Source organism: Aythya fuligula, chromosome 10 (assembly GCF_009819795.1).
Source record: "Aythya fuligula isolate bAytFul2 chromosome 10, bAytFul2.pri, whole genome shotgun sequence".
Classification (NCBI taxonomy): domain Eukaryota; kingdom Metazoa; phylum Chordata; class Aves; order Anseriformes; family Anatidae; genus Aythya; species Aythya fuligula.
Window position 1 is genome coordinate 10,115,633 of NC_045568.1, and position 18,110 is coordinate 10,133,742.

At 55.3% G+C, this 18,110-nt stretch overlaps 1 protein-coding gene across 2 annotated transcripts; it reads right to left on the bottom strand.

Annotated features, from left to right (window-relative positions):
- Positions 1-838: 838 nt before the first annotated feature.
- On the bottom strand, positions 839-17,959 carry RAB7A (RAB7A, member RAS oncogene family). 2 transcript variants are annotated; one of them, XM_032194139.1, is made up of 6 exons: positions 17,899-17,959; positions 5,083-5,143; positions 3,896-4,022; positions 2,942-3,160; positions 2,378-2,506; positions 839-2,190 (listed from the first exon to the last, which is right to left on the bottom strand). In XM_032194139.1, the coding sequence occupies exons 2-6, from the start codon at positions 5,133-5,135 to the stop codon at positions 2,095-2,097; spliced, it is 624 nt and encodes a 207-aa protein (XP_032050030.1). In that variant the 5' UTR covers positions 5,136-5,143; positions 17,899-17,959; the 3' UTR covers positions 839-2,094. The 2 variants fall into 2 exon arrangements, with proteins under 2 accessions (XP_032050030.1, XP_032050029.1); XM_032194138.1 differs by lacking the exon at positions 17,899-17,959 and adding an exon at positions 17,831-17,892.
- Between the last annotated feature and the right edge of the window lie 151 nt (positions 17,960-18,110).

Sequence of the window (18,110 nt, forward strand, 5' to 3'; positions counted from 1 at the left end):
GCAGGAGAAAAAGTGTACAAGGATGAAGCCATAAAGTAGGATACAGAGCACAAAACCTGTTAAAAGGCTCTTGAAATAACTGGCCTAATTTCTCTACGCTTTGTTTTCCATTTGGCTGCAGGCACAGCAGCGAGCAAGCAACTGCTGAGTGCAAGCAGAGGGTCATGCCCAGGCACTGGGAACTGAAGGCCTGGGCTTGGTTAACCATACCAAGGAGGGGTCCTTCGCTCCCTCTGGGGACACTGCTAAGTCCAGGCATTGCAGCTGCTGGCTGCATTTCCCCCCAAAATCTGTTTTTTTAAAGGTTCAGCCTCCTGTCCCCTCTGCTGGTGCTGCCTTCAGGTGAGCTGTGACCGTACCAGGGCAACCAACACTGAAGACTTTGCTAGAGCAAAGCCACTGCAGGAATCCTGCTCCTCCTGCAGGAAGCCTTTGAGCTGCAGCCAGTACCAGTGAGCTGCTCTTCACACCTCGTGGCAGGAGGGGCTTCAGCAGCACTGCCCTCCTTTCCCCACTCCCAAGGGTTTTTGCACGCCCAGGAGAGGGATGTGGGACTGTGCCAATAAACAGCGACCAGATGCAGCACGGTTCCTGCCACTGCAAGCAGCTCCAAACAGAGCAGAGTGGTGTTTGCCCTACCACCACTTCTAGGGTCACCTAAGCAAGCAGCATCTGCCAACCCCCCTCTTAAGAAGCTATGTAGAAGGCACAGACAGCACAGTAAGGGAAAAGCACAGACAGGCTGTGATGTGCAGGCAGCAGCTTGCTAAGAGGGTCACCAAACAGGAGGAAGGAGGTATGTTAGTGCAGGGAAAAAAAAGAGAGTCAGAAACAGGAGTAAACAAGGAGGTTTGTTCTTGTTAAGTTTATTGGCATCATGTTTGTCTCTTTACATAAGAGCTCAGCCTACGTACTAGAATGTAGACCTCTGGAAAACAGGTAGAAGGGCTCCATTTAAGCAAGCTACAAACGCAAGAACAAATACCAGGAGGAAAGGAAGAGAGGAAAGGGACTAGATTGCCAAGTTTTTCCATACCAAAAAATCCAGATTAGCAGTCAGTAAGAAGAAAGGGAAGGTTCGTAGTCCAGGTAATTCATTGAGAAACAGCTACCACAACCCAGGTGGGAGAGGTGCTCCTTCCACAGCACAAAGAGCCACTGGCACACCTCAGCTCTGGCTCCTTCCCATATTCGCTCCAAGATGTTAGGAGTTAAGCAGTAGGGGAGGTGAACAAATGAGGTCATTTCATAGCTGTATTTAATTTCAAATCCAATAATCCAGTGTGCATATCAATGCTGTTATGCAAATCTGAGAATTTAGATACAAGGAAGCCAGACAGATTTTCCAGAAGATGAAGCCTCTTGGCCTCAGAACAAGAAGGCTTATGTAGTTCATCTCTACTGTACAGAATACTGCCTCTATCTGGACTCTGTGTTGCTAGCACACCACAGTTCACAAGTGTCCTCCTCACTTTCTACACAATCTGTGTTTCAGTACTTGAACATGTAATTCAGGAATTTTACACTAATTTATACATTTTTAATTGGTTGCATATATTAACATGTACTATAAGATTTTTCCTAAAGAAGCATTACATAATACATGGATACTGTAAAAAGATCTGATTAGTTAAAAGTAACAAGCATTAACAGAGATACATACAAAACTCAACCTAGTTGGACTGAGTGCTGAGCTTGCAATGAACTATAGGTAATCAGCCTTTCCAGTTGCAGCCTTCACAGGGGAAAACACAAGACAGTTAAAAATGTATGTAACTTGTTACACAGATTACCTGTAAACAGTTCCTCTCCGTTGGACACCTGGAATTAGATTCAGTTCCAAACATACGTAAGAGTTTCCATTTTAAACTAAGAGAAAGGTCTGTTACCATGAAGTGTGATGTGGATGGTGCGGGGATGTGAGCTCTGAAGTGCTGGACTCTCAGATGCTCGTGGGAGATGGGTGGATTTTGGCAGCTGGAGATGGAATTTTTTTTTAATTTTGTTTTTAAACACAGAAGAGGGGCTGTGTGTTTGAAGGCCTAAGTGTGATATTTGTTTGTGAAGGACTGTGCTCAACCCCTCCCTCTTCCCTCAGCAGCTGCAGCTCTCCGCAGAAGCCTTCACTCGGTCATTCTTGTCTAGTTTGATGGGTTCGGGGAATTCATTGTAAAGCTCCACTTCGGTTTCCTAGCAGGAGGGAAGGGAAGAAAGGGAAGAGTTAGTGCCACAGCTCTATGGACAGCCCTCAGCATGCACAGGGCCATTCTCAGCTGGGGAAAGCTGTGGGAGAGCCCAAACCTCCCCAGGGGCCCACGCTGGCTGAACTCGAGGCAGAGCCAGCACCAGCAGAGGGCAGCCACCAGCCCCTTCCTACCTGTTTAAGTGCATTTCGTGCAATCGTCTGGAAAGCTTGTTCCACATTAATGGCCTCCTTGGCACTGGTTTCAAAGTAGGGGATGTTGTTTTTACTGTAGCACCAGGCTTGCGCCCGTTTTGTGGTGACCTGGGTGGACAGAGAGCAGCGTCACCACCTTCAGCCTGACACAGAGGGGGCTTGGTTTCCAGGTCAAGGCCAGGGACCACCCCCTGGAATCCCACCTGAGCTAGGACAAGGGTTCTGGTCTCATTATAGACCTAATACAGAGCTGTTCCACACACACAGCCCCAGTTCTAGAAGCAGAACAAGGGCTGAGCAGCTTTTCCACAGGCTTGAGCCTGCCAGGCAGGCTCTCTACTGCTGGGCAGGAGCATGTTATGCACAGGGATTGAAACAAACCCCTCTAGGCAGAGGGGAACAACCTGGAGGAACTCTTCTCCAGTACCATGCAACAGCAGAGCCACACATGCACCTTCCACTCAGGTAACCCTCCCGTGTTCCTACAAGGTCTCCCACTCCAGCAATTTCTTAAAAAGGCAGCTAGCAAGTCACAGTACTCACTTGTCTGTTTTCTAGGTCAATCTTGTTTCCCAGCACAACAAAAGGAAAGTTCTCAGGATCCCTTGGACTGGCCTGAATGAGGAATTCATCCCTCCAGCTGTCTAGGGTTTTGAATGTGTTAGGGGCCGTGACATCGAACACCAGCACACAGCAGTCTGCTCCCCTGTAGAAGGCAACTCCCAGAGACTGAAACCGTTCTTGTCCCGCTGTATCCCATATCTGCAGCAAAAGACAGGGTAGGTGAGCCAGCTCTGCTCCAAGACACCCAGACCACAATGAGGGCTCCCCACTAGGCATCTAGAGCCCCTACCTCTCCAGAGTGAAGGAACACCTAAAGGTTTAGGATCTTCTGCAGGAACTGAGTCTCATAAGCAAGAAATACCCTTCTAAAAGTAGAGATAACCATTTGCATGTCCAGCCTTATCAGTGGATCACTGTTTGGACAAACAGGACTTAGGGATTGGGGCAGGCTGCAGCACTGGGGTACACTGAGGTACCAGCACAGCCCAAACTCTCCTCTGCTGGCTACAACAGGGCTTCTGCTGCCTTGCTGTCAGCCTCACCATGGATAGATGGAAGCGTCAACACTAGGCATTCACAGGCTGGCAGGTTAACACTACACCCTCAGGAATCAGGGTGGCATGAGTATGGCCTGAAGAGCCCTTTCCCAGCCCTTCCCAGTTCCTGAAGGCTAGGGGAGTGCACCTTTCTACCAAGAGAATGTACACTGACAGGAACAAACACTTCAAATTGGGCAAAGCTTCCCTTTGCTGAGCCCAGGCAAGCTGATCTTTGATTTCCCTTGTGGAGCCCCTGTGCAGATTCGTAGAGAAGCCCAGCAGCAGCAGCTCAGTGCAGGCAGGATTCACACCCTGTGCACTGCCCTGGGCTACCCTGGAGCAGATGCTTCCACACAAGGAACAAACACCCCTCGCAGCAGGAGTTGCTCCTTACCTGCATTGTCACTAGCCTGTCATCCACCATGACTTCTTTTGTCAGGAAGTCTGCGCCTATCGTAGCCTTGTACTGGTTACTGAATTTCTTGTTCACATACTGGTTCATAAGCGATGTCTTCCCCACCCTGTACAGAAAGACAAAAAGACTAGGTAGGCTGCTCCTGCAACAGAGCTTGCATTAACCACTCTGAAGAAAACATCCCTCTGCCCTTCACCTTCCATCACAGCCTCCTGGCAAAAAGGGGGGGGGGGGGGAGTCAGGGGAAGCACACCCACCTCAGCAAGGAGGGGCTTCCACAGCAACAGATGCTGGGGCCACATAAGAATTTGAAGAATTAAGGTCTTGAGAAACCCTGCTTCCCAGTCAGTGATCAGACCACTGGTAAGCAGTGTGCTTATCATGAGAGCAACCTTGAAAGACGAGGTGCCCCACCAAATGATGAAACCCACTGAAAATAATCAGCCTTTTCAGAAGGAGCTTGAAGAACAGGGCAGGCTCAGCATGGTAACAGCTGACACATACAACTGTAGGGGCCTGGAGGTGGAGATCCTCCTGAGAACCAGCTCAGAGGGCTCACAGGCACTCTGTGGCTGAGCAGCACTCCCTGATCAACAGCTTGCTGGGCACAGTGGTGTAAATAAGCCTGATGTCAGGGGAGCAGGTTGCAGCCTGCACAGCAAACCCATCACCTGTACCAGAGGAGCAGCCTCCTTGCTTGAGGGAACAGGACAACAGAGCCTTACTCCAAGGGATGGCTCTACCCAGATCAGATAGCAGCTCAGCAGGTGGCTTCAGTATAAACTTCACCTCTGGCAGAGGTAACATTTTAAAAGTCAGCCAAAATTGACTATTAGGTGTGTTTTTTTTTCTCCCCCTAATAAAATTAAAGGTTAAATTAACACCATGCTGATCCTCCTTGTAGAGAGGCCATCCAGTTCTGCTCCCATAGCCTGCCTTCATTTCTCCTGTTCAATACCAGGGAAAGGCTTCAAGGCGTTAAATTCTGGGGACACATTCAGGACAGGGGGTTGTGACATGCTTAGAGCCACAAGGTAACACCACCATGCACGGTGACAGAAAGCTCTCCTCCCAGCACTGCTGCCTTCCCACCGTACAGCCAGACTCCCCCCGGTCAGAGCACTCCAGCAGGACGCAGGTCGGCAGCTGAAAGCTCCCCCACTTACCCGGAGTCTCCAAGGATGATGACTTTCAGTAACACTTTCTTCCTAGAAGTCATCTTTTAAACTGGAAAGGAAGAACAATGCCATCAGACTCCACTGGCACACCACTCCTCAAGGCAGCAGGCTCGAAGGCCAGGCACCAGACTCCCAGCAAGGGACCAGCAGCTGGCACAGCCCAGCACTGCTGAAGCTGGACTTCTTGATTCAAGGCTTCACTCGAGCAGTACCATGTGTTTGCCCTCTTCACTGGCAAGGCCATGTCAGACCAGTAACCACAACTTAACACCACTAAATGAGCCACGTACTTGTCCTTCACAGTACAAAGTTCATCTCAGACCCCATTCCATTCCCAGGCTGTTCTCTGGGTACATTACCTGAGGCCACCTCCCTGAGGCTTGCAGGAGGCAGGGCAGTAAGCTCACAGTACAAGCTGATTCTTACACAAGCTGTGAGCAGAGATGTCAGACATGTGCCACCATCCAGGCCAGCCAAAAAGGCTGAAGCACGAGGCACACGGCTACCAGCACACGGGGTTTCTCAGAGAAAGTGGGGTAGGGCTGTAGCAATGAGCCTCTAACACTCAGCCTGCTGCTGTTACCCCATGAGCTGCCTCCTGCCATCACTCCAGTCCGCTGTATGGGCAAGTGGCTCTGAGCTTGCCACTAACGGCCCAGCCAATTAGTGAGAGTGAGAGTTGAGCTCTCACTGTTACTTGTGCCCAGGTCTCACCCAGATCTGGGAAGCTACTGCAGGTCCCAAAATATTCCTGGATGCTTTAGCACAGCAAGAACACGTATGAAGCCTTGCTACCAGCAGCTGAGCATGACTGCAGCCTAGCACGCCCTTCTCCCCACCTACAGGGAAGGGATAGGACAAGACATTCATTCTCTCCTGCTGCTGAGGCTTGATGAGGTCCCAAATCCCAGTCTGCTTCCCCTTGGCTTTCCCTAGGGAGCTCTGCAGGCTCTCTCCAGAGCGAGGAGCCAGAGGATGGTTATGGCTGTGCTACTTTGAATGCAGAGACCTTTGACACAGGCTTCGTGTTCCCATCCCTTAAATAGGGACTTGGCTGCCCGAAAACCCTCATCCTGCCACACCAACTCACACTCATTCTACTACACAACTCCTACTCCTCGGGAGCTATTCCTGACTTTCACAGCTTAAGGAGGGCTCTGCTTTGAGAGCAGCAGGGATAGGAGCCTCTTCTGAGCAGCCTGGTCCTGTGCACTGCCTGGGATGTGCGAGAGCCTCGGCTGAGAGAGAAGTGCAGCCTGCTCCATCCCACTGACGGGGGAAACAACACGCTCCAAGCTGTAGAAGCTTCCTATTAGATAAAAAAAAAAACTGGCTACACAAAGCCTTAATCATCAAGCTTTGAGCATTAGAGGGGCAGAGCTCACCATTTCAGACCTCACCACCAGGGAGGGCAGCAGAAGGCCTCCTGCTGCCGTTACGGGCAGCGGTGCACTCACAGCTCAGCCCTGTGGGACTGCGCCCACCTCACGCTGCCCTGATGTGCCCGGGTGTGAAACTAGAAGAGAACAGCCCCAGGCTGCTGGGTGACAGCACCGGCAGGCCATGCACTGCTCAAGGGCCCACGAAATATCCAGCTGAAGGTCACCAGACAAGCCCAGGGTTTAGTCCAGCTCCTGCTCATCCCATCGATAGCAGCGGGGCGAGCAGCCCAAGCAGACAGCACCTCCTGTGTTTTCAGAGCCTGCAGCACAAGCAACGCTGGTGCTAGCCAAGCCAGAGACTCCGGCAGCGCAGTTGGCCCAGATGGAGCAAGAACAGCAAGCAGGGCCCCGAAACCACTTCAAAATACCACACAGTGAGCCGTCATGGAAAACATCTGCACAGGTTCAAGCCCCGGGTGAGAGTCACCTGTTTCCCTTGAGACAGGGGGTAAACAACTCACCCCGAGGTGGCTGCGCCAGCACCCAGCACGTCCTGCTTCTATTTTTCCTCCGAGTGTTTTTAGCCTCGCCTGCCATCAGCTGCTGCCTGCTGGTATTCAAAGCAGCTTTCGACAAGCTGGCAGCCGTTCCCGTGCTCGGGGAGGGATTTTGTAGGGCCCTGAATTGCAACACTCAGGCACAGGGGAGCCTCGGTGCCCAGGTGCAAGGTGGGCTGAAGTTCCACCACCAAGCGAGGGGGAAATGCTCCACCAAGTCTCATTACCTGGGAAGCAGCTTGGCTGAGGAAGGAAGCTGAATCAGACCCGACACCACCTGCTTGTCATAGTTTGCTGTCCACCCAGCGGCGTGCAGGGCCGTTCCTGCCTGACAAACACCTCGGGTGATGCATCGGATGTGAGCCACAGCACCGCCGGGCTGCTCAGCTCCGTGCCTGCCTTGGGCCACGAGACAGCACGAGGAGCTCGGCTCTGCCACACACCCGCAGTGCCCAGCTTCCCCATCCCGTCCCACTAAGCCTGCCCCACACTTTTTAAGCCCAGTCAGCTGAAGGAGCGAGCCCTCTTATTAATCTTCTCATCGCACGTAGAAACAGACCCGCCACCAAGTTACCAGAGGAAACCACGTCTCCCGGAGCCTTCCTAGAGAAGAAAACCCTTCTAGTTTACATAGCATCAAGTTGCTCTCTACAGCACTGCTTTTGCTGCTTCCCTGATCCTTATCACAGCCTGCATGGCTGAGCAGGTCTCCAACACCAACACCAGCCTTAGAGCAGCTCTTTGTGCTAAACAGAGCTTTGACTCATCCCAGCAAGATCTAAGATCTAAACAGATTGAAGAAACCCCACTGCTTTACCCAGGGTTTCTGATGATTTGATTTTACTTGGGGTTTCTGATGAAGCAAGCCAAAGGGACAAACTACTCCAAGGACAGGACACCGTAACTCTCACCTTGTTCCCAGCAACAATAAAGAGGCTGGGGTGCTGGAAACAAAAGCCACAGGACTTTCAGCCCACCCCAGCAGTAAGAAAAGCCTTACCACAGCCTCCTGCAACACCACGCAGAGGATTTGGGGCCTTCAGCCCACGCTAAGCCAGCAGCAGACACATGATCTTGCAGCAGACACATGATCTTCCAGCCAGAGGATGCTTCCACACGCGGCAGCTCAGGTACGCCCAGAGCTACCTCAGCTGCTCGTGGTTACGGTGCCGTTGGTGTCAGTACAACGGGGCACACAGCCCACCCCGGGCCAGGCTCAGCACTCAAGGATTTGCTCGCCTGGAGTCAGAGGCAATTTGTGATGGCTCACGTGGGAACACGGGCTGCTGTCCGCATTGCTCAGCGCTGAGTAGACGGGCTCATCACTGCCTTGTGTCCCAGAAACAGAGCCCGCATTCCTGCTCTAAGCTACAGGGATCTCGTTTCTGATGAGCACGGCTCGTACGAGACGAAGGGAGGCTCGGGACACAGCCTCAAAACAGACGAGGCAGGTTTGAATACCTGAACCTGTCGGGTTCAAGCTGTCAGAGGAGTTTCTCCAGACACACCTGCAAGAAACATCGAGTTACTGAGTCAGCCTGAAACGGGGGCTGTGCAGGGCTCCCCCTGCTCCTGCACAGAGCAAGCTCAGCGTAAGCATCACCGCTTTTGATCTTAGCCAAGTCAGTGGCATCCAAATCCCAGGCTATTTTGCACTCCATGTGCAGCTTGCCTTGCTTTACAGCATGATTATTCTAGAGCAGCATCCTGCAAGAGACACGTAAGCCCTTAAGATGGCAGTGTGTGAGCTCACACGGGGCTCCCATCCAGTCCCAGGAGCATTTCTGAACAAACACTTCCTCTTCAGAGAAAATCTTGAAGAAAAACCTGCTTGCTAAGATTAGATCCGAGACACTGGTTTTGTTTTCACACCGTGCAGTCTCCTGGAGAGAAGTCACCCGCACAGCAGCCTCCAGCACACCCACCCAGCCCCGTGCAGGAGCTGTCAGAGGCCTCCTGGCAGAGCCCAGTCAGCATCATCCCTCCTCCTGGCCTTCCTGGTGCCAGAGGAATGACACAGCTGCCTCTAGCACAGCAGAGGAGTCCTCCTGCTCAGTGTTTAATGCCTGCCCCTCTAAGGAAGCCATCCACTGGCAGCGTGGTGACCCTCAGGGGATGAAGCCTGGTATAGCACGCCTCCTGGTAAGGTTATTTATTACCTGGCCTGCTGGAGCAGCACGGGGAGAATCCCTCACATCCAATCCGCACGTGTTACTGGCTTGGCAGAGCTGGGGGAGAACCAAGAACTGTCCAACAAAGCTCTGCGGCACCAATTGTTCAGATGCAAGAGCAAAGAGTCCGTGCCAAACCTAATTAGACTTCCCTCATTGCTTCAGAGGCCGTGACAATTGTCCTTTCTTCTGCTCTATTACGGCAGCTGGTTCAGCTCAGAGCAGAGATGGATGGGTAAGGACTGCTCAGAGGCATTCACACGCGTCAAGTGACAGTGCAGGCACCTCGATGTCAATTAGCAACAGCAGGAGCGTGCACTGGTGGCCCACCAGATCTCAGCTTCACGGGATGCTCCTGTCCCAGGCCTGCTGCTGGAGGTGCTCAGGAGCAGCCCTGGGCAGGGGAGGACGCTCACCTTCATGAAAGGAAGACGCCAGCTCCCTGCACTCTGGCTTTAAAGCTGCTGGAGCAGGCTGCACTGCCACAGCTTTGCTATTAAACAGCACAAATCCCAACCTGAACTAAAGCAGAGCACCTCAAGCAGAAGCTAAGGGAACTGGGCCATCTGATCAGAAGTTCTCTGCTCCTGTGCCTGCCAGCCTGCTGCCTGCAGCTCCCACCAGAAGCCAGCAGAGCTGGAACACGGCTGCTGGACCGCACGGCTCCCCTCGTGCCCTCTGCCAGGGACATCTAGCACTACCCAGCCAAGGGGCACAGCAGTGGGTGAGCATCGAGCAGGGCTCACCTCACAGCACCTGGAAATGCAGGATTCCACTCTTACCCTTCTCCAGGGCATCACAGGGCCTTCAGCAAGAAGCCACACCATCAGCAAGTTGATCAGGATAAGGCAGTGCCCCACAAAGGTACTGATACCACAGCGGGCTCAGCATAGAGCAGACCATGCTGAGGAAGAGCCATCCCTGAGGGCTGGAAAAGCCTTCTTGAAAAAAGCTTAGTCCTGGAGTGCAGGCTCAGTGTCCTGAAAAGCAGCTCCATGCGTTTCCGACACAGGAACGCTACCCCTGCTCGCTTCTTTCTCACATGGGGGAGGCTGCCAAGCATTAAGCCTCTGTACTACACCAAAGAGTTATTTTTATTCCCTCTTCCAATGGTTCTGCATTTCCTCAAGGAGGCTGAAGCTAGAGAAATGCTTCGGGACCAGCTCAGCTTGAACCAGCTTCTTCCCAGAAGGGGGAAGCTCCTCGGGATGTGTGGCACCTCAGGAGGCCGTGCTCAGACCTCCATCCCCTGAGGGGAGATGCTCCTGGGTGTTTAATCTGCTCTTACAGGGCCAGGCACAGATGTGCTGTCTCCTGCTGGCACTTACCACGAGCAGCCACACGCTGACCTCCCCTGGCATCGGGGGCTGGCTGAGAGAACCCACCAAGGAAAACCCCACATTTAGTGGGGCCACGAGCTGGCTTCGTGCCTGCAGCAAAAGCAGCTGGCGAGGTGTCGCTGCAGCAGCTCCCCAGAAGGGTTCGCTCCGCTGCCTGCTGTATCAGGAGCATCTCAGAGCTGCTTCCCACCTCCTTCCTCCCCACACGTTGCTGTTCTAGCACACATTCTCTCCTGCTGGTGCCCGGCCAAGAGCTGAAGCACAGCTCCTCGTTTCCCTGCTCAGGAGAAGCAGCCAGGCTGCCTGCTGCTCGCTGCACTTTCCGCAGGAGCAGGCTCCTGTCCACTTGGTGCCTTTCCCAGCCAGTCCTGGGAGACAGGAATTACCTCTTTCAGGAGCCGGGAGCCTCAGCTCCGCTTTATTTTCTGATACCTGGTTTAAAACATCACATGGCGAGCTGTCAGGTGTGGGTATGATGGTTCTCAGGGGTAGGAAACACTGCAGAAGCTTCAACTTTGTGAAGGAAGCCCACAGCCCCACGTGCTGCCTAGCACAGTGACACGGCTGGGATCAAAACAACCTTGAACCACGTTTCAGGAGCCCACAGGAACCAGCTTTTTAGACTCCAGCTGCCTGCAGTGAATTCCCCTCATCTGGAGGGTGGAGCTGCAGCCTCCAGCGCAGCTGCTGTAGGACCAAGCTGAAGAACCAGCCCCAGCTCTCCACCGGCAGCTTCAGGGGGAGCACCAAGCTGGGGCACGAAGCCAACAGGCCTGCGAGCTGGCTGCTGGGCGGGTGTGATGCCTGCACACACCGCAGCCTGCTCCTAAACACCAGGCTAGGACAGCTCCGTGCTGAAGACAGAATGATGGGGACAACTCAGGGAGACACGCAGGAAGCCTCGCTAAAATACAAGAGCTTGGGAACAGCCCTGAGCAGAACGAGCTCGTGGTGTGACCAAACAAGTGGCAGAGCAGAAGCTTTTTGCTCCTTCCACTGGCAATAAGGTTTGAGCTCCTTTAAGCACGGACATACCCTCACTGTATGAAGGCTGACCCCCAAAAGGAGTCAGCCCTCCCTGAGCGGGGTCCCAGCTCCTGGGAGGCATCGATGCCCACGATTAGTCAGGCTCAGAGCCCGAGCTCTCAAAGCCAAGGTCTCCAATCCAAGCCTCACAGCCCTGCTACACCTCCCAGCACTCCCCCAGCTCAGAGCTGTTCTGTGTCTGGGTGTGAGATCTGGAACCCAAGAAGTTTTGTTGCTCCAGAGCCGCCGCTGAGCTGTGACTGCCCTAGAAAAGGCCAAAGAAGGGAGGACTGACCCCCACCCCAACAACCCAGCAGAGGAGCACAGAAACCGATCTGATGGTTTAGGTGTCACCTCTTATGAAGGTATCACGTTGATCTGATTACATGGGCAGGAAGTGGGAGCTGAACAGGCACAGTTTGCTTACAGAAAAGAGGCAGATGTGTCCCCGTGTTTAGTCAGCCCTCCCTAAAGGTCTGGCAGCTACAGGAGGACTTCACCAAGGCTGCTTCACCGAGACATCAGCAGCACACGCAGGCTGAGAGATGCCCTGAGCCCGAGGAAGGCAGCACACAGCATCCCCAGTGATGAAGGCAGCCTTCCCAGGTGGTTCGTGCTGCTCCTCAGCAGCCTGGGGATGACCACCACCACCTCCAGAGCCAGCAGCAGGTATTTTGGGACCACGGCTGTGCACAGATCAGGACCAGGTCCAGGACACTGACAGAAGGGGGCTGCTGGAGGAGCAGTCCTCAGTCCTGGAGGACAGCCCTGGGAGGAAGCTGCAGCCAACAGCTTCCCTGAGAGCTGATTTCCCAGGCACGAAGCCGTAGCCCCCCTCACCTGGAGCTCCTCCAGCAGGGGAAGGTCCCTCGTGCTGCAGGGCATCTGCCTCCAGGAGCAGGCAGACACACAGAGCCCTCACAGCGAGCACCTGAAGATCTTCAGCTGCCCTCCTCCTGTAGGTTTGAGGTGTGCCGTCACCCAGGGACCTCGCTGTGCCCCTTCCCCCCAGGGGAAGCAGCCCCCCGTGAGCCCTTCAGGATTTCAGGTAGTTCCCAGCCAACGCCGCTCCTCCCCAGGGACCGGGCTGCTACAAGAGCGGGCATGCTCGCTTTAACTCCCCTCCCCCTTTATCAGGGCGAGCTCAACTTCCCCTATTCTGCCCTGGGGGAGACAATCTCAGGATGTGGGAGGAGAGTTGAGCACATTTGCTGGCTGCTGGGAGACACCAGGCAGCAAGCCATGCGTCTTGACTAAGGGCCTTGCCTACGCAGAGCCCTTCAGCTCCACCAGCACAGGTCCACGTTGCCGGGCCTCTCCTGGAGCAGATCTCACACAACCCAGCCACGGTGCCTGCACAGCCCGGTCCGTGCAGCCACAGCCACCTAGCCAGGAGAGCCAGACGGGTCCCAGCAGCCCCAAACAAACAGGGACAGCCCTGCACCCTTCCAACCCCACACACTGCTGGGTTTGAGGCTTCCCAGCAGAAGCTGAGCCTGAGCAAGTCAGAGCTGCAGGCGGGCCAGGCCGTCGAGGAGCAGCGATGTTGTGAGGTCTTCGCTCCTTCCAGCGATATTTTTCAAGCTCTCGGATTAACTCCTCATTTTGTCTCCAGCTCGCTGAGATTTTACACATTCCTGGCGTGCTTTCAGTTTTAGGGACACAAATAGGAGGTGTTAGATAACCTTTGCATTGAAGGCGCAGCCCTGAGACCTTGTCAGTGGTAAACAAGCCTTGTTTATCTAGGCCTGCCTGCAGTTTTCCCCAGTTCCTAGAAACTGGGCAGGAAACAAGTGACTGAGGGGAGGATTTGCAGGTTCAGGCCTTGGAGTCCCAAACCAGGGCCTCAGAAGGGCTGCCAGACCCCACAGCTGAATATTGACTCTCCTTCAGCACCAAGAGCCTGGTAGGAGAGAGGGAAAAGCTGACAGGAGGCCCCAAATCCAGGCAGATGTGGAGGACCACGGAGCCTTACCCCGAGCAGCTACTGCAGGTCTGTGTCCTCGGGACCGAGCCTGCTCCTGGAGCTGCCTAACTCCAGACCCCGCAGCCTAAGAACTGCGCCCGGGGCGGCACCCAGCCCCGATCCTGCACATACCCCACACCTCCGGCTGTGCTCACGGGGTTGGCAGGGCAGGAAGGACGAGTCTTTCAGTCCCGGTCGGCGAGGGCAGCAGGCAGCTCACCGCGACAGCTGAGTCAGGGCCTAGCAAGGAATTCCTGCCGGGGACTCGGTTTCAGGCTCGCGCTTCACACCCCGGCGCCTCTCGCCCAGCTCCTGCAGCAGGAGTTTGCCAGATCACTTCTTTACCCCCCACGGAGGAGCAGAACAACCTCACGGAGGGGATTCGCAGAGCGGTGCTGGTGAACTGTGGCCCCTCCAAGGGGGAAGGGGAGAGCTGGAGACACCTCGCTGGGTCGCAGCCATCTCACTGCTGATGCTCGAGACAATGCTATCGCCGAGCCAGATCCTAGTGCTGATAGCATTATCGGCATCTGGAGCCACGAGGAGACACCTGCAGAGCCCAGTGACTCAGTCCGCTTGAAGGAGGTGAGCACGGAGCAGGTTAGCACTCCAGGAGATGCTGCTGCCCAGCAGGGACCACGGGCTCCGTGCAGACTCATTACAGGGCAGAGCCAGCCGTGGAGGCCCAGGCACTCCAGCCAGCAGCCCCTGAAGGCACACCCCAGCTACCTGTGTCACCCTCACACACCCCCTAAACAGCCCAAGCGACCAAAGCTGCAGCACGCAGGGAGTTAGGGCAGACTGCAGAGAAACGCTGCTCTCCTTCAGTGAGGATATAAAGATCCGCTCCATTTCTTTTAGGAATTCCTGCTTGAAACCCAACCAGGTGCAGCTCACTATAGCAAGTCACCTGAAGCTGACATTTTAAGTAGTTACAGGTGGGCAGGAGAGCAGAGCACTCACTGCACAGAGTGCCTTTAAACCGCACCAACAGGACCGTGCCGCAAGTTTACACTTCAATCCAGCTCCAACAGCACGCCCCTCCCCAAGTCACGCCGCCCTGAGAGCGGCCACAGCCTCAAGAGCAGGTTCCCTAGCGCAGGAATCCAAAGCTCTTCAGGCTCAGCTGCACACCAACACGCTCCCACAGCCCTGGCCAGCTCCTTTCCCTGTCCCCAGCCGTGAGTTAGCAGCAGCGGTGTTGACACAGCTCCTCGCTGGGGGCTGGCACGCAGGAGGAGGAGCGGTGGCAGCAATGACATCAGCACAGCGCAGGGCGCAGCGGCACGCCGAGGGCCGGAGCAGCACGCACGCTGCCAGCAGCCATGTGATAGCGGGGGGATCCCTGCACCACCTGCTATTTCTGAGCAGTGCAGGCGGAGCTGCTGACCTTGGGAGCCCCTCTGGAAGTTGGGGTTGGGCTGTATGTGAAAGGGAGCGTGGCTGGAGGGCTCTCTGCTGGCTCTCAGCTTGTTCCCCGTGCGCAGCCTGTGTTTGTCAGGGTGCACAGCTCAGGTTTGGGTCGGCACCAAAAAGCAGGCGCCTGTTATCGCCAGCCCCGGGTCACAACCCAGCCCAGGAGGCCACTTCAGAAGGCTGCAGGGGGGAAGGCAACTGAACTCCAACTGCAGCAATTAACCAGCAATTATCAGAACAATGCTGCATGAGGAAACATTTCAGCAATCCAGCCCCCAATAGTGTCAGACGCACAGCACACAAGGCACAGGCTGCTAGTGCCCAGCCAAATCCAGCACAAATTCCTCCTCACCTGGACCCCATTACGCTGAGGCAAGAAGCCCCAAGCCCCTACAGCTCTGTGGGGGATCCCAGCAGCAGGCCCTAGCAGCAAGGGCTGCAGAGGGGTTCAGGTCACAGCCAAGAAGCCCACAGGACATCAGGGAACACAGCACACGAGGTGAGAGGGTCCTGTGCCTATCAAGTGACCAGCTTACTCCAGCACTGAAAGCACTGATTCTAACAGGCTGGACAGCAGCAAGTGTGATCCCAGACACCCAGCAGCGTGTCCAGAGGATGCAAACACCCCGGTGCCCTGTGCTACAGCCTTCATTCCTAAGCCTGGGCTTGCCAGGCACTGAGGCATTTCGCAGCGCATCCCAATCCAGCCCAGGCAGCTTTGTTTACAGCCAAATGGTGAGTTCTGCACCAACTAGTCTCATTTTCACAGAGAAGTCAGACAAAATCCCATCCATGTTGGAGACAGAGCTATAAATAGTCGTGCACAGATGGTTTGATACTAATTGTCATGTTTCCTCAAGGACGAGCCCTGCCAGAGATTTGCTCTGACAGGTAACTCGCGTGACCTTCTGAGCCAGGAGCCCTAAGAAGGTGCCTCAGAAACTCCACCTGATAACCCTGCTGTCCCCGGGCACTCATTTTGGGTAGGAAAGCAAGGAAAACATCTTCTGTGGGTGAATACAGGGGAGAGGCTATTGCAGAGCTGGTACATTTTTCACTTCCAGGTTACAGTGGGGATGTTTCCCTGACTGCCTGGGCTGCTCAGGCCAGCCTCTGACCCATGGGATTTGGCAGAAGGGCAAGGATGCCCGCAGTGTAGGCACTGCAACAGTTATTTAGGCATTTAACTTGGCCCCTTTGCCTTTTAAGGTCCAAGTCTTACCCTGCCTGTGGGGTATTTCCATGTAGGACATGGACCACTGCATGACACCAGACGCAAGAGGCAAGTTTAACGTAACAGCAGCACAAAATACAACCACTGTTCCAGGCTGTATCGGTTCAGAGCAAGAAACTGCCACTGGATTTTAAGTTTCCCCTATTAAGGGGTCAAATTAGCCCCACCTTACAGCTCTCCTACCCCGTGAGGATTAACCCAACGGCACAGGGAAGGAAGGGCAGCCTTTGAAGCAGCAGCTCAGGGCTACTTTGACTCAGGCCGGGCACGGTGGGCCTGCTCACAGCTCAGGGAGAGCAGGTCATGTGTTCAGTCAGCTGTTGGAAGTCACAAGGGGGGGGGGGGGGGAGAGACAAGTATACTTGTTCTTCCTGAATACGTACGGCGATGAAGCCCTGATTATTAAACAAGAAATATTCAAATGACTCCACCCACTGCAACCTCAAATACAGCTGCTGAGAACTGAGCACATTCACTCGGGCAGCCCAGCCCTGCTGGAAGCACGGCGAGGCTCCAGCCTCTCTTGTATTCTCCTGGTAGCACCAGAACTCACAGAACAGCCACAAGAGAGCCTTCAAACCACGGCCAGGCAGGAGTTGTTCCCAGCCGGTTAGGCTCTACTCCCTCAGACAGGGAACTTCACCCCGGCCCAAGGCCCACACCAGCAAGCCAAGTCCCAGGCACAGGCCAGAGGTGGCAGGTGCTGGGAGTTTTAAAGCTTCCAATTAGCAGTTATCAAACAAAGGACGGATTGCTTACAGTGGGGAGGACTTTGTTCTGTCATGTGTTCCCAGTTTACATATACAGAGCTGATACACATCCCGGCAGCTCCGCTTATCAGCAGGTGTTTGTTGCTTTCAGGAAAACAGCGCTGAGAACTCCAGCTCTGCCTCAGAGATTTCAGAGTCACTGGGTAACACAGACTGGTGCAGATGCTGAGGTTACCTCTCTTACTTCTGACTACGGGGGTATTTTTTTTAGCAGTCCCACTACCAGAACAACTCCACTATTTACAGGAAAACAAGCACAGTTACATTAAACGCTACGGTGAGGCACTTCCACGTTTGTTACCCTCAATATGCTCAGAGCTCACTACCATACCTATGGCTGAATTCACCCTGTCACCCACCCGCAGCCAGAGGCGCCCCCCCATCCCCTCTCAGCCCTGACTCAGGCTTCGCACACGCCGAGCGCCCCTTTCGCAATAACTGCCAGCTTCACCCCACAAACCGCTCCGAGCGCCCCCGCTCCCCCTACAAGCGGCCCCCAGCGCCCACCCCCGGCCCCTAACACCCCCGGGCAGCCCCAAAAACCCCCCTAACAACGCCCTCCCGTAGCCGAGGCCGCCCCCAAAACCTCCCCAGCGGCTCCAGGCCCCGGCACCGCCGCCCCCCAGCGCCCACCCCCGGGGCTCTCCCGGTTCCTTTGTTCCCGGGCCCGGCTCCCAGCGGCGCCACCACTCCCCTCCCCCCGCCCCACAGACCAGGCCCAGGCGGAGGCCCCACAAAGGCCTCACCCCCCTCCCCCCCCCCAACACAACCCCGCTGCCCCCCCCCCACAGCCACCGGGAGAGGCCCGGGAGGTTCCCCCCGGTTCCCCCCGGTTTTCCCCCCGCCCTCCCCGGTGCCCCCGGGCGCCTCTCACCGCGGTGCGTGTGGTGCCCGAGCCGCCGCGGCGCCCGCCCTCAGCCTCGCTGCCGCCCCGCCGCTCGCCTCGCTCGGCTTTAATGGGCCCCCGCCGCCTCCTCGCTTTCACTTCCGCCTCCCCCTCCGGTAACTTCCGGTCACGGGGCCCGCCCGCCGCCGCTGACGTCAGCACGCCGCCCGGTAGCCGGCGGGAGGGGGGGGAGAAGGGAGAGGAGGAGGAGGAGGGGAGGGACCGCGTGTCACGTGACCGCGCGCCGCCGCCATCTTGTGGTGGCGAG